Source organism: Mastigoproctus giganteus, chromosome 2 (assembly GCF_048544385.1).
Source record: "Mastigoproctus giganteus isolate SK-2022 chromosome 2, ASM4854438v1, whole genome shotgun sequence".
Lineage (NCBI taxonomy): Eukaryota > Metazoa > Arthropoda > Arachnida > Uropygi > Thelyphonidae > Mastigoproctus > Mastigoproctus giganteus.
Window position 1 is genome coordinate 173,156,510 of NC_143576.1, and position 17,214 is coordinate 173,173,723.

Consider the following 17,214-nt stretch of genomic DNA (forward strand, 5'->3'; position numbering starts at 1 on the left):
ACTGTGCTCGTATATGCAAATATGACAGGGACTGATAAAAAAAAAAAAAAAAAAAAAAAAACTTATCGTTAAAACCTTGATGTTTCAAAAACATAAGGAAACTTCCTGTGGATTACACTGCAAACAAGAAAGCTTGGATGACTTCGGATATTTTTTGGCAATATGTAAATGATCGGAATAAGGAGCTATTCAAAAAGAAGAAAAATATTTTATTGTTAATTGATAACTGTCCTGCACATCCCCTGATTCAAAATTTGTCCAACATTAAGCTAGTGTTTCTGCCTCCCAATGTGACTTGGCACACAATAGCCCTAGATGCTGATGTGCCATAAAACTCCTAATAACCAACCAACCCAATGTGACAACAATTTTACAACCAATGGACACTGGTGTAATCACGAGTTTGAAAGGATTTTATAAAAGATTTCTAGTGCTACATCTGATCAGATGCAGAACTAGAAATCTGATCCAATAAATTTATTGGATGATGCATGGAACAACATTACTTCAACCATATCGAATTGCTTCAAGAAATCAAAATTAAATTCAAATTAAATTTCAATTGTAGATGAAGAAGGCGGAAACAAAGAAAATAACTTACCATTATCCGAATTGTTGCTACGTAACATTGTAGATTTTAATATAGATAGCATCGATGAATTTGTACGAGTTGATGACAACTTAATAACTAGTGGTCTTCCTATAGAGTCACGTTGTAGATTCTGTGCTCCACACAGACGATGATTGTAAGGATCATATGATGACAATGGAAAGTGAATCAAAATCTGTGCCGACAATCTCACAAGCTCAAGGGACATATTAATCAATTTTTTTGAAGGAACTGAGGCAAGCAATGAGACTTTTAACGTGTTGAGTGTTTTAAGGGGAAACTTAAGAAATATCAAAGTGAAATCTTTAAAACAAACATCAATTTTAAGATTCATAAATAAATACTAATTGAAATCGTGTTTATTATTAAATAGACTTAAATTTATTTATTATTATTATTATTAAATACCTTTAGTATTAAGTGTATGGTTTTAAAATTACAGACAAATAAATTTTTTTTTTAATATTAAGTGTATAGCAGGCCCTCGTTATAATGCAGTTCACTGATTCGCTATAATGCTGTTCTTAATATTATAACCCATATCTCACACTAACATTGTCACAACTCACTATAATGCTCTTTTACCAGTGTACAGGTTAAGTTTTTGGCATGTTTAATGCAAACATTTCTTCTGATATAGTCAATAGCTTGAAAATTAATAATAAAACAGCAATAAAAAGTTTCCCACGCTGACTTGCAAAATTTTCCCATGCTCAGTGAAATTTTCTTCCATGCTAATTTAATTGCAGTTTGGTTACTTGTTACATAGTTCCAAGATCAACATTTTAAAAAATGATCAAGTATATTGCTTGTAATATTTTCGTTATATGCATTTATCTGAAGACTAGTCGTCACTCAGTACAGTGTTAGGTAACGGACAGTTTACTCCAACACTGTGTAATAATTAATGCAATGCAGTTACATTTTCGAAGATGAATAATAGTGGATAAGAATTAAAAAGCAACAACATCTGGATGTGGTACGGAGCCTACTAAGGTAAGAAAAAGACTGAATTTGAAAATTAAATTATACGTTTTGAAGCGAATCGATTCCGTTCAACGATAAATGGATGTGTGCAATCATTTAGGACTGGCAGATTCAACTGTAAGAACAATTATAAAAATAAAGATTATAAAAAAAAAAAAAAAAAAAATAATAAAGAATTAATTTTAACAGAGGGAAAGACATCTGCAAGCAACTAAATTGGTTATGGCTAGGTTGGCTATTATAATTGAAATGGAGAGACTTCTAAATAATTTTACTGAAGATAATATCCAACGCACAATTCCATTAAGTTAAATATTATTAAATAAAAAGCGATTAGCCTATACGATGATCTGAAGAAAGCTCACTTAAAAAAAAAAAAAAGTGGAACCATTTAAAGCTAGTAAGGGCTGGTTCGATAGATTTAAAATTCAGGGAGAAGCCGGCATCTTATAACTAATTACTTACAACATAATTATATACGTATGTAGCGGAGAATATTTTATATGTACAGATTTTTAATATTAAATATCTTGACCGACATTTGACGTCTTTTCACTACCGCTTATTATTTGTGAGTCACGGTGGTATAGACTGCGACTCACAAATACATATGTTACATTACGGGAATACGGCGCTCCCTTAGCACTCTGTTTATCTGGAACGAAATGAACAGTTAAGTGTTGGTCACCTGTATTGTAGTTTATACAAGCATATTAATACAAATAATATGTAGGTATACTTATATTATTTTTTCTCTAATATTTCTTTTGTTTTTTGAATCTATCTTTTTATCAAGTTATTGACTTAAAAGAGAGTGGCATTTTATGCATTAAATGGCACCATTTTAATTGTCAGTAGTCGAATCTTGTATTTCATGAAACAATTTCCATACCTTTTTCAGCATGTTTTTTTCCCATCAAAATATATTCACCACTTTTTAATTTCCCTTTGATTTTGTCAGAATTCATTTTGAGATGCCTGTGTTCTTTTGTGCATTTGAAAAAACTAAGAACTCAAAACCTATTCATAAATATTATTCACATACTCAATTGCAACATTTCTGAATGCAAGATCATACAGCACAAGTGATTGAGAAATCAGCCTTGCCAACTCTCGTTACTAATAAGTCACCGGGCGTAGTCTCTGTTTTCCCATAAAAAAGTTACTGAATCAAATTTTATAACATTTAAAATATACAAAAGTAACTATACAAAAAAATAAAAAAATTTTCTTCATCCACATATCCTTTTGCTGCAACAAAAGTCAGAGAACAATTAAATTGAACTTCTGTGGGCGTAACAGTAGTAGGTTATGAATACATGATTGGCCTTTTGCAAATCGGTTCTTGGTGTTTCATACAAACAGGAGTTTGTTCCCAAACTTGTTAAAGCATTTCTAACTGTTTGTCATTAACTCACTATACAAATCCTCTACAATTTGTGATTTATTGCCATTCTTGGAAATAATGTGAAGTAGAGAACTCTATTTCTTCAGTGCAGCTGAGGGGAAAGGAAAGGCATTATTATCACACTTTTGTTTCCATTGCGATACTCATTTCATGGCCAAGGCAGTTCAGCTTCATTGTGAAAACAATTCCTCATTTCGTCTACATTTCATTTAGCTTGATTGAATAGTCTGCTTATAATAATAATAGTACAGGACTTTCCCCTTTCTTTAGTACCAATCAGTTAATCCTACTCCATGCATTGTCCTGAGTTGCAACGCAAACAGTGCGTTGCAACTGAGGACAATGCATGGAGTAGCAACGCAAACAGTGCCAGATCACTTTATGTTCTGTGTTTGCTCTATCACAAGCTACGTGCTAATACAAATACCTTTTTCTTTGGAATAAAAAATGGCTTAAGGAAGCCCGAAATACTTGTAAAATTTCATAAAATTTCAACACAAATATTATTTGATGAACCAAGGACTAAGCCCAGGCCCATGCAGTTCTCTACCTTCTCTGTCTCACCTTTGTGATATAGTTGGTTACAAATACTTTCTCCATCCTTTTTACAAAAATTTAATTCCCCCCCCCCCATCTTTTTTCTTTTCACAAAAAAAAAAAAAATAAATAAAATAAAATAAAAATAAATAAAATAATAATTAAAATACATTGAAACTGGATTTTTTTTATTTAGTGAATTTCTGCTTATTTTCGTTTACTGAATTGACCGTCAGATATTAGCATTAGCATTAGTAGAGGCATATGATGCAAGAAAGCAAGCTTATGCAGCATCAGCCAAAAAAAAAATTTAAAAAAAAACCACTTACATTTCACCCCTCCGTTCTTTTGAAATACCTGTCCAGCTGAGCCTTAAATTTATTTAGGCTATCAACTTCCACAACAAGGGATGGAAGTCTGTTCCACCAACCAACTACCTGCTGGCTAAAGGCAAATTTCCGCACATCTTTCCTACATCTGTCTTTTCTCAATCTGAATTTATGCCCTCTCAAGTGATTATTCTGAGCAAGACGAAGAATCCCATTGGCATTGAGCATGCTCAAACCATTCAAGGCTTTATACACCTCTATTAGATCACCTCGCCAGTGCCTAGTTTCCAGACACTGTAATTTGCAAAACTTAAGCCTTTCTTCGTAAGAGCAGCCCTTTGTTCCATTCACTAATCTTGTTGCCCTTCTCTGTACTCATTCCAGCAGGTCTACATCCTTCTTGAAATAAGGGCTCCAGACCTGTATACAGTACCCAAGGTGTGGCCTGACCATTGCCTTATACAAGGGAATAATCACCTCCTTATCCCTGCTAGAAAAATTCCTGCATATCCTTGACAAGACACCATGAGCTACCCTTGCAGCCCATCTGCACTGCTCAGAGAACTTCATATCTGCCTGCACAGTTACCCGCAGGTCCTTTTCATTCTCTACCACTGTCAGTGTAATAACACAGAGTTGATACGTTGCTCTGGGGTTGCTGTTTCCCATATGTAGTACTTTACATTTGTCAATGTTAAACTTCATTTTCCACCTCTCAGCCCATCTGCTCAACCTTTCCAGATCCTGTTGCAGTAGCATAGCATCAGTAGTGTCCTTAACAACCCTGCCAAACTTTGTATCGTCTGCAAACTTGGACATTAACCTTGATATACCATCATCAATATCATTTATAAATACAGAAAACAGTAATGGACCCAACAGTGAACCCTGAGGGACTCCACTAATAACATTAGTACACGATGAGCAGTGTCCATTGATTACCGCTCTGTCTTCTCCCCCTCAACCTTCCCTTTATCCATAGCAGCAATTTGCCTCCAATGCCACACTGCTCCAATTTGTGCAGCAGTCTTCCATGTGCAACAGTATCAAAAGCCGTTCTACGATCCAAATATATGATATCAAAGTTATTCCCTGTATCCAGTTCTTTTGTGACTGCATCATAGTATCCAATCAAATTGGTTAGGCAAGACTTTTCCTTAACAAAACCGTGCTATAACTGAAGTCTTGTCTAGATGATCCTGCAGTGCTTCTTTAACCAGTGTCTCCATTAATTTTCCTGGAACAGAAGTTAAACTGACAGGTCTATAATTACTTGTGTCAGCCTTTGATCCTCCTTTGTGAATTGGGGTCACATTTGCACATCTCCAGTCTATGGGTACCTCTCCTGAGTCTAAAGAAGCTCTCATAATTATGGCTAAGGGTTTGCTTACTTCCTTTGCTGCCTCCTTTAATATAACTGGATAGATCCCATCCACCCCAGGTGCCTTTTTTTATGTTTATCCTCAATAATTTCTCCTCCACTTTCCTCTCAGTTATTACAAAATCATCTAGCTCACTACCAGAGTTTACTTCACCTCTGGCATTCCTCTTCCTGTATAACTCCTCATGTGTGAATGTAGATGCACAATACTCGTTTAGTTTGTTAGCCACCTGAGCAGGAGTCTCAACTGTTGAACCATCAATATCCAGTGGACCAATCTGATTCATCGCTTTCCTTCTAGAACTTCTTCTAGTTCTTTACATAGGTAAAGAACTCTTTTCTGTTTTTCTTTGCATCCTTTGCCAACGATTTCTTATAATCTGCCTTTGCCTGCCTAATCTCCTTTGTGACTTGGTTACAGACCAGTTTATATCTATCATAGGCTTCCATGTCACCCATTAATTTATATGTATCCCATGCATTTTTCTTCTCTGCCATACAAAGTATGTCTCATTAGTTCATCTGACATCCATTTAGGCCTAAACCTTGAACAGTATTGCTTAGTTGGTATGTAAAGCCTAGTAGCTTCCAAGATAAGTTCTTTAAATGCTTCCCATTTTGAATTTGCTGTTGATAACATCATCAGTTGGTCCCACTGTATAGAATTTAAATACTGTCTCAGACCATCGTAGTCGCCTTTACGAAAGCAAAAACCCTTCCCTTTACCCCTGATGGTAGTTACCTCTTTGAGTAAATCCCACTTCAGCACACTGTGATCACTGCCACATAGTGGTTCCTTTATCTGCAGATTCTTAATGCATGAAGAATCACTACTGATAATCAACTCAAGAGTATTACTCCCTCTAGTTGTCTCCCGAACATGTATAAAACAATCATCCAATAAATCCATAAAGGCCTTGCTAGTGTGTGAATCACCAACCCACAAATTCCAGTCAGTATCTGGGAAATTAAAATCACCCATTATAAGACTCTCTGATTTACTGGCCCACTCTATTTCCCTGTACAGTTTCTTATTATACTCATCAGAGTCATTAGGCCTATAGCACACTCCTACTCTCAATTTTGATCTCCCAATGCTTATGTCACACCAAACTGACTGACTCAACACTTCACTGTCCAGCGATGTCAACTGGCTTCACTTCCTTGGATTTTATGTGTTTCTTAACTAATAGCATAATCCCTCCTCCCTTCCTATCCTCTCTGTACACATTGTACTCTCCGAATTCCAGTTCTGCATTCCTTATATCTGTGTGACACCACATCTCTGATATCCCAACAATATCTGCCTTTGATGTTAATACTACCTCAGATATTCTGAGGTAGTATACATTGCAAAATAGAAATGTGCAATAATAGTATTTTTTTCTCTGTAATGTGTGATATTTCATCAGATTTGTGTAGTGCAAAGCTAATTAACAGTCTTTCATTAAGATGCCTAAGAAATACAACTTAAAATTTCAGATACCATATATGCAAGATTTTCCTTACTTCGTCACTCCTCTTGTACCAGCTGGTGTTGAGGTTTCACAGAGATATTATGTCATCTTTTCCTGTCAAGAACAGCAGTTCTGACCTGTTCCCAGGCCATACCCCCCCTTGGATATTATCTTCCCATTTCACTAACTTTCACATTGATTGTATCAAAAGTCGTAGTCCTAAATCTGCACCAGTTTCATTGGCATAACATCCATCTAGTTTTCTTTCTTTGTTTACATTTAATCTATTCAATTCAGAAGTGTAGCGGATCAACCTGCAGCTTCCTAGTGTGGTGGAGGATTCTCCCCTTAAGGTGTCCACGCATACCTGATGGCTGCTTCAGGAAGTCAGATGTTGGGCTTCCTTACTTCTTGAGATTGAGAGCCTTCTCTCTTTACTGAGATGCAACACCATCACCTTGATCCTGGCTTGGGACAGGCTACAGCGAGTCTCTGCACTGTAGGTGGAGTTTGCAAGATTTTCCATTTATATTGTAAAATCTGAAGTAACATGTTCCTTGTGTATCAAGTGGCAGGAAACATATAAGCATAAATGGCATGCAGTGCACAGAAATAAATGCAAAAACAGGTGTTAGATTTCATTGTGACAATGAACTCATGAGTGCCAAATGTTTATTTGTATCTCTTGGAATTGAACATTTCTTCTGAGTTGTTGTCCATGCAGGCATGATAGTTAAACAGCAAAAAACCATGGTTGTTGGAGAACAAAACAGTAGTTATTTTTAGTGAAATTTCATGTAAAGGGAAAGAAGGGATATGATGGCTCTGACATTGCAATGTGTCTTGGAACTGTTCATTTCTATTTCATCTATATCATTAAGAATATCATCATTTCTTAGTTTTTTCCCATGCACTTAGTACTGTACTCTTCTTACTTTATTCCAAATTGTAAGCTAGTCATAAATTGTGCATTTTGTTATTATTTTTAATACTAGCCACCATCTGTTTTCCTTCTTTCTACCAAAGAAAAGAAAAAGCCCAAACACTCTTCATTTGTTACCAATACAAACATTTATTATTATTATTTTTTTTTTTTTCACAAAACTCCCAAACACGACAAATATTAGAACCTATAGTACAGTAAATCCCCGCTATTCGCGGTTTCGCGATCGCCGATTTAATATAAAATGAAACCTAAAAAAATGTGAATTTTAAAGCGCCGTGAATATTTTCCACCATAAAAAAACATGGGCATGGCTAAAATTATCTTTCCCAGTCAAAACAGCGCTCAGTGGGTGGGGAGAGAGGAGTGACAAAATCGCGGCGTGGATGTTTCTCGCTAATCCTTGTTCAGTATGTGTTATGCGCTTGTCATGGAAGGTTTCGTCGTTTGCTTTTAATTTATATGCTTATAAATTGAATAAATTTATCAATTTATAAATTGATATGCATACAAAACTGATAAATCTACCGTTTTGCAGTTAAAAACAGACTTTTTCGAGTGTGTTAACGGAAGAAAGTGATTTTATTGTGGACAAGTTCTTTCTAACCTGTACAAAAATATGGCTACAAATAACAAGGGAAATGTGAAAAGATCAAAGAAGGTGATGACATTAGCGAGTAAAATTGAGTTATTAGACAAAATTTCTACTGGTGAAAGTGTCTCCTCAGTGGCAAAACATTATAAAATCAATGAGTCAACGGTACGATCAATCAAGAAATTGGAAGAAAAAATCCGCCGTAGTGTCCGTGAAAACGCACTAATTGCTTCAAAAATTTGCTCTGTAACTCGTGATGTTAAATTAGAAAAAATGGGAAAGGCTTTAAATCTGTGGAGAGAAGACCGAACTCAAAATAAAATTCCGTTAAGTTCACTTATCATTCGTGAAAAGGCAAAACTCCTTTATCAACACTTTAGCGAAACTGGTGATAGCACTGGTGGGATAAGTTTTTTTGCTAGCAAAGGCGCTGATTTGAAAGATTTGTTTGAAATTTCTAATAAATATTACATTTAATATTAAATTGTTTCTTATTTTCATTTCGATGCCATATGCTTGCATTTCACTATGTACATAGTCATAATATGAAGGTACATATAATACATACATAGACAAAATTTTAGACTAGTTTTTCTTATATATTTCATACTTTGGAATGGAACCCCTTTATTACTATGGGAGCCATAACTCAGTATTAGCGTTTTCGTTATTCGCTACATTTCTCAGGAACGTAACCCCCGCGAATAACGGGGGTTTACTGTACTTAGTACCATACATGGGTTGAAGGTTGAGAAGATGAAAGATGCTTGTTGACATTAGACTTGAATTTCTATAAATTGTGATTTTCAGGAAATACATGTGAAGGGAGGTTGTTCCAGAAAACGGAAGTTGAAGGAATAAATGAGGATGAAGAAAAGTTGGAAAGTAAAAGGATGTTGAATGGTAGTGGTATGTGTTCGGACTGCATTGGAAGAAAGAGTGGGAATTATAGAAACAGCAGCTTGGGGTGCTTCTAGCATTAGCATAGGTATATGATGCAAGGAAGCAAGCTAATGCAGCATCAGCCAAAAAAAAAAAAAAAAAAAAAACACTTCCATTTCACCCCTCCGTTTATTCGAAATACCTGTAACTCAGAAGAACAGTGCCCATGAAAGAATCTATAGAAAAGGCATGCAGCAGAAATAGAACATCTATGAGACAGAGAGTGGAGAGACTGTTAGAGATTAGTCATTAACTAACCTAACTGCCCTATTTTGAATGTAATCTAGAAGACTGGGAAAGGTTTTAGGGGCACCGTCCGAGATGTGGGAACAGTATTCCACAGTAGATGAGTTCATGACTTGAACAGAGTAAACAGCTGTATGGAAGAAAAGTAATGCCATGAGTGAAAGAGAAAGAGGAGTAAGTTCATGAGCACAGGTTTTCAGAACAAGTGGAGAAATACCATTAGGATTAGGGGCACCGTCCGAGATGTGGGAACAGTATTCCACAGTAGATGAGTTTGTGATTTGAACAGAGTAAACAAATCTATGAAAGAAAAGTAATGCCACGAGTGAAAGAGAAACAGGAGTAAGTTCATGAGCACAGGTTTTGAGAACAAATGGAGAAATACCATCAGGACTTGGAGCTTTCTTAGCATTGAGATTGTTCCAAATCCTTGACATCCTTTTGATGGAAGATCACAGGACACATTGAATCGGGTGTACTTGGAATTGTAGGAGGTGGTCTACCAAGATCATCAATACACAAATTGGAAGAAAAGTAGGGTGCTAGCAAGTCAGCTTTAACTTTGGCTGAAGTGGCAATAGAGCCATCTGGTTTTGAGAGAGGTAGGAATAGAGATGGGCAAAAGTTGCAGCCAATAGCTTTGGTAAGAGACAATAACTTGACTACTATTTCGACAGAAGCAAGTTTTCTACTCTTAGCTTGCTCAAAATCTAGTTTGGACTGGTTAACTTCTTTTAACTGTTGCAAGCTTTGGTGTATACAGAAAATTAATCTGGAGATTTGGATACAAGCTAATTGCTATATGCAATGTTCTCATCTTGAACAGCCTTAGCACACTTATTGGAAAACCTGAAGGTAGATAAAAGATTAGGTTTTAAAGTGGAGTGTGGAATAAAAGATTCCATCCCTACGAGAATAATTTCACTGTGATCTGAGCAGATGTTGACATCAGAAGATTTGAAACAGTAATCTGACCAAGGAAAGGAAATCTTGCAGATCATCCCATTCTTGTAATGCCAAACAACATGAGGATGAGAATGGGCACAAGAGAAAGACTCCATTGGAGAAGAGACCATCATGAAGTTGTGATCTGAGATGCCTAGAGGACCACTCACCTCGGCCATGTGCTTAGGACTGTTTGCGAGAAAAAAGATCAAGCATGTTGGCTGTGTGGTTCAGATTGTCTGGTATTCTAGTAGGTTAAAGACTGTGTGAGGTCATTAGTAATTGCAAAAGCCTCAGCATCTCAACCAGTTGGGTCTGCATGACTAGAAAATGGAAGCCAACTGGAGTTGTGAACATTAAAGTCACCAATGAAAATTACCTCACTGTTAGGAAAGTTGGTATGCAAAAAGTCAGAGTCCCAAGTGATTAGTGGAGTTCAGAGAACAATAGATTCAGAGAACGACAGAATGTGGTAGAGAGATTTTAAGCCAGAGAAAAACTGAAAAGAGGAGATCCCAAATTACTAAGTCTCTGACAGTGAATATTAGAATGGACATATGTGCAAGTAGCACCTTTGAAGCAAAAGGAATCATACAGTGAATAATTTGGGCAACTAAGATGAGCAGTGGTTGAATCAACTGTAACCAGGATTCTGTCAGAAAAAGTACATGGGGTTTGGCAGACTGTAATTGGAAATGGACATCATTGAGATTAGAACTGAGACTACATATATTTGTGAAATGAATGAGAAAGTGTTTGGGAGATTTATTGTTTTGTAGAGAAGTGTATTCTATTAATTTGGCAATTCATGATGTATTCAGTAGTAAAAAAAGGTGGGGAGGACATGCTGTTTGAAGTAATGAAAGTTTTGGATATTGTGTACACATGGCAAGAGTATACCCAGCTCCTTGACATAACATGGCCTTGACAATGCCTCCCACATACACACTACTCGGACTCCCTCCAGTCACAGAGTAGAGGCAGTGAGATTATACACTAGCTGATCTGGAAGCTGCCTAGAGAGTTTCCAATAGGTTCATTCAGGTGGACTATATAGCAGCCAGCCCATGCGAACATTGCTTTAGATCTGTACCCTCGAAATGAAAGGAAGATTGGATCTCACCATGATGTCTATCATAACCTCAAAAGACATCAATCACACTGCATGATGGAAGTGAAGGGAGGGTTGCTGGAGTTGTTCTCTGGAGACTACTCATGGGTTCTGCCACTTTAAGCCTCCACTAACAGTGTGGTTGATGCACTAGTTTATGAAAGTCATCTATTACCTAGTATTGCCTGGTAACAGGGGCAGCATTCCTCTGTGTTGGCACCACACCTCAGCCCCTGCTTACGTTGGTTTGCGCCTGGGTGGTCACCTCCAGTTGACTAGGTGCCACATTTCAGGACTCCCACATAGGAGTTATACCTAGGGTTACTAACAGTCCCACCATTCGTGAAGGTGCAAGAAGAGGATTTGGTTGTCACAGACTGCCGGACTTCACCATAGTTAGATCCTCTTGATTTGAGTGTCATCTGAATATCAGTTCCATCAGCATTTTAGACTCCCAGGTAGCAAGCATACCATGGCATACTTGAGAGCATGTCTGTGACAGCCTCAAGGACCAAAATTATTTATAAACATTTATAGTTAAATATGACTCTCTGAGATGTGTTGTGTTTCTACGAGGTAAGAAAATACATTTATTATTGCGACTCCCACTTGTAAAATTTTAGTGGAAGGATGTATGATAAAAATGCATTAATGTTTTTATTTATTTATTTTTTTCACAAAGTGAATGCCAAACCATTGTGAAAAAACTTTAGAATTGTACCATTAAATTCTTATTTAGGAAAAATATGTATTCTGCCTAGATAAAATATATACATTAAAAAAAAAAAAAAAAAAAAAAAAAACGCACATTAATGAATCACTGAATGAAGGAGGTATTCTCGTCTTTTGAAAACTGATGTTGAGGTAAGAAAATACATTTAATATTGCGGCTCCCACTTGTAAAATTTTAGTGGAAGGATGTGTGATAAAAATGCATTAATGTTTTTATTTATTTTTTTTTTCACAAAGTGAATGCCAAACCATTGTGAAAAACTTTAGAATTGTACCATTAAATTCTTATTTAGGAAAAATATGTATTCTGCCCAGATAAAATATATACATTTAAAAAAAAAAAAAAAAAAAACATCACTGAATGAAGGAGGTATTCTCGTCTTTTGAAAACTGATGTTGATACAGCAATACCTATATCCACATGGAGATGCTTATGCTGAAAATTAAACCGAAAGGTATCAAATAATTACCTGAATTTTCATGGATTCTGTGACTGTTCCACTTCTTCAGAGATGAATGCAATTATATAATTATATATACATTGATGACATACAAATGTAGCTCTGTGGTTGCAGGGTTCTATGGTGTTAGCTTTACATAGTTCAAAGCACCATGTCTGCTCAAAACATGTGACTTTAATTGCTGGAAACAAACAAATATTGAAGAAAATGCTGTAGATAATGGTGGGACAAGTGATTGATATGGCACATAAAGAACTAAAGAAAATGGAAGTGGAGGTCAGCGTTGAGAGTGAGAGTCATGACTGCAAGTACTATGCCCCATCGAATTTATTTGATTGCATTGCATGTTTGATGCTATAGTATTGCACTGAGCCTTTGTGCTATGACTTTAGTAGGCAGCCTTACTGTAGTTTTGAATGGATCTGATTCTGCAGGTGGTTGGTGTTTTGAGTTGGGTTGCCACCTGTGGTGACTCCAACAATGAAGTTGGATCTGGGCCAGCACTCTGTTCTTGAAAACATTTGTGGTGTCATTGTTGATGAGTTGGCCTCTCAAGTGGTTGACTATGTTCAACATTGGCTTATTGTAAGATACTTCTGCATAGAGTTTGTAACTACAATGCTTTTCTTATGTTGGGAGCCTATGTGGGGAAAATCTTACTACCATTCGTGTACTGAAAGCTCTGTGTCCTCTGTTGTCTTGCTCAAACCATAAGCTTAAAGAATGTTAGATGGATGGCTAGCATTCTTTAAGCCTATGGTTCTCTTCAACCATGGAACTACATTTGTATGCACATTGTTAATATATATGTGTACTTAAAACCTGTATTAACTGGACAATAAGACATACTGGACCATAAGGCACCCCCAGATTTCAGAAGGTGAATTTTGGAAAAAAATATTTTATTGTATATATTTTAAATAGAAATTCACAAATAAAGGTATCATTTTCTTGGTTGGAGGAGGACCAAAATGTCTTTAAGCTGCCCTGTTTCCACAGTCTTTGGCATTATTTAAATGTTCATACACTATTAAAGAAATCATCCCCTCCTGGTGCCTCATTGATTTATAGAAGGTATTATTAATATTAATTATGATGTTTATTGTTGCACATGTAGATCTTAGCAGGAAGTAGTGTGGTGTGGGGAAGACTCAGTGTATAAGAAAAGGCAGAACTATGTGGTAATTTCCTGTAAACCTTTCCAGAAAAAGATCTCTAGAAGTAGGGTTTCACTTATTTCCCGCCCAAACCCTGGTGGAAATAAAGGGCAATATCTGGTGAGACAGGTAAGATCTCACTTGAATATTGTAAGCAATAACCATGGGTGGCCAACTTTTTCTTGCAGCATGCCATATATCATGTTAAAGGTGTGTCATGCACTGTTTAAGTGCATATACATAAGCTACCAGAATAAATACCTCCACTACTGATCTGTGCCACCAAACATTTTTGATAATTATGTAAAGGAATTATTGCATACACTAAGGCTTGTAATAAAAAATCGATGATAATAAATAAATTTTACGTTTTGTCCTTACAAAATCAATGTCATGAGGAGTTCACCAAAGACTTGGTGAGTTAAATTAACACTAAAAAGTGGTGTTTGAACATGGATTCCTGTCACATTGGAATCCAGGTTATATTTTGGCAATAAAAGTGGAATTTAAACTGTATTTTCATTGTCTTAAGTGAGAAGTTGATGTACTCTAATAAAAGATTTTATTAGAGTACATCAACTTCTTTGTTGCTATAGTATTGCACTGAGCCTTTGTGCTATGACTTTAGTAGGCAGCCTTACTGTAGTTTTGAATGGATCTGATTCTGCAGGTGGTTGGTGTTTTGAGTTGGGTTGCCACCTGTGGTGACTCCAACAATGAAGTTGGATCTGGGCCAGCACTCTGTTCTTGAAAACATTTGTGGTGTCATTGTTGACTCCATTCTGAGAACCTTACTCATATAAGCAGTTTTTAATTATGAGTTTCCTGAAAAATTTGAAAATTTTACTTTATTTGTTACAGATCCATTAATGGATACTTTAATGGAAGATCCTGTAATTTTGCCAAGTGGTACAATAATGGATAGGCACATTATAGTCCGCCATCTGCTCAACTCTAATACAGATCCATTTAACAGGCAGCATCTTACTGAGGATATGCTTCATTCAGGTATACTGTTTGTGTTTTAATTATGAATTGTATGCATTTGATGTATGGTAACTTCATTAAATTTACTGTTCTCTTTATGGAGGGCGATATTCTAACTTTTATGATTCAGCAAGTTGTCTGTTTAATAACAAACAAAAAGCTTTTTAATGAGGCTTTGTTGGCAATAAACTTTTTTTAACTAACAAAGCTTAATTACAATATGATGCTTGAGCATTCACTACCACATTTATTTTCATAAAGATCTAATTGTCATAAGCTTCTTCAGCAAACAAATTGTATAGCATATTAATTCTAAGCAGTAATGTGTAAAATTCAACCAACAGTTGCAATGTAATTAATTTTAAAAGAAAAAAGACTTTCCCAAGCCATTTCAGGGAAAAAAAAAAAAAAAAGAATTTTTTCATAATAAGTACTCCTTGAGTTTTGCAATTATTGCCTTTCTGGAAATTGTGGAGAATACCATAATGAGTCTAGGTTACATTCTGGATCAGACAATGTTTTTTTTCTCCTAATGATGTATGTACTTCTTTTGATTATAAACAGTGCAAGTAAATTTCACAGTATTGTAATATAATTAAGGAGAACACTACCTGTGGCCAAAAGCATACTATAACATGCAAATTATTCATCAGTTCATGCAGATTTTGCATTATGCCTTTAGCAGTTTTTGCTATTCTAAATATTTTTTATTGCATCTCTTGAGGTGAAATGAGAGAGAAACTGAACATCTACAGTAATTACTCTCAGATAAGTTCTGTTGTTTTTATAAAAATTTAATTTTATAATTGAGATCATAATCTGTAAAGAGATTATAGTAGTTTAGTGGTTTCCAAACTTTCTAGTGGTGTCTTCATTAGTTTAGTAGTACTTACAGTCTATCTTCCTTATTTACTTTGAATAATGGAATTTAATACAAACATTTGCCCTTGGGGCATACTTGGAAAAAACTGAAGTAGTTGGTTCCCTATCTGAGATATATATGTTTACTCTTGCAGTGTCTATTGTGAAATTTGTGTTTTGCTGTGCAATGCATACTTTTATATCCATCTTGGGTTGGGGGAGCATGATTGCTCATATTTTACCCTAAATTGCAATATAAAGTTACACTGTTTTGAAGTTACACTGTATATGATTTATAGGTATGGTATTGTAATTTAGTAACATCAGTTACTAAATTAAAAGTATCCAGAGTTCTATTTTATAAGATGATTAGTATTAGTAATAGCAAAATGATGTGAGGAAGCAAGCAAGCTTATATAGCAGCCTTTCTCTACCTTTTTAAACTGAAGGAACGCTTGAAATAATTTTCAGGTCTCACGAAACCCCTGCATAAATATTATTATATCTACACCTCACAGTACATTAGTGTGATCAATAAGTTGTAGATATAATAATCCAATAATAATTGTCAGTGCTCTTTTGAGCAGAGAATGATATTTTTCTGCGAATCTATTTATTTTGGCCGACTTATTAGCCTACTCTTTTTGTGTGAATCCCCCCCCCTCCCCATGGCACATTATAGCCATAGTTGCTAATCCACCAATAAAATCCAAAACAAACAAACTCTCCCTCCCCACAAAGGATATCAACTGTAATGCAAGCCAGTTGTGTAGGTAGAGGATACTTCAGTTTTTCCTTCTTTTTTTTAATTTCCTACTTAATTTTTTTACCATATTCCAGTAGACCTAAAAGTCTTATCACAAATTTCTACTATACAAGATGCTAATGAGGTATGGTATGTGCAAGAGTAGTGTTTTTTCCCCTATTTAAAACAAAAAATAACTTTTTTAGCCAACCTGCCTTGGAGGAAAAAAAACAGGTAGTTAAGATTAGCTAAACTTACCTTTCTTGATTATAATCTCTTTCTTTTCTTTTCATAAATTTTAAAAACTCATAAGGCAAACATAATAAAGTTCTGTTAAATAACTGACTTAAAGGCGCTTCCGTAGCCAGGTGGGAAGGAGCAACAGTGTGTAGCACACGCTTCTTGATTAGACCGGGGTTCGAGCCCGTCACCACCGCATATTCCCGGAGCAATATGGCCTTAGTTGCTAATGCTCCTAAAAACCAAATAACCAACCAACCAACCAACCAACTGACTTAAGCCAAAATGGGATTTAATTTTTCTAAAGATAGGCCCAACAGATTTAATTTAAATAAGGGTTGTAAATTTATTTCAATTAATGTTATTTACAACATGAAAATTTATTGACAATGTGAATAAAAGCAATATGAATAAAAATATAGCCTAAGACACAATTTTATACAAGACTTTGAAAAAACATTTTCTTACTGAGTGACATGATCAGGCTCGAATATAGACCTAGCAGTTACGAAATTATTATACACAAGTGTTGGTTTCTTT

At 35.6% G+C, this 17,214-nt stretch overlaps 1 protein-coding gene across 1 annotated transcript in view; it reads left to right on the forward strand.

The window, feature by feature from the left end:
- Ube4B (Ubiquitination factor E4B) overlaps window positions 1-17,214 on the forward strand; it is a 538,247-nt gene that overhangs the window by 508,052 nt on the left and 12,981 nt on the right. Inside the window, exon 25 of the mRNA XM_090389644.1 lies at window positions 14,703-14,849. Coding sequence (XP_090245770.1) covers window positions 14,703-14,849 — 147 coding nt within the window. The remainder of the gene's footprint in view (window positions 1-14,702; window positions 14,850-17,214) is intronic.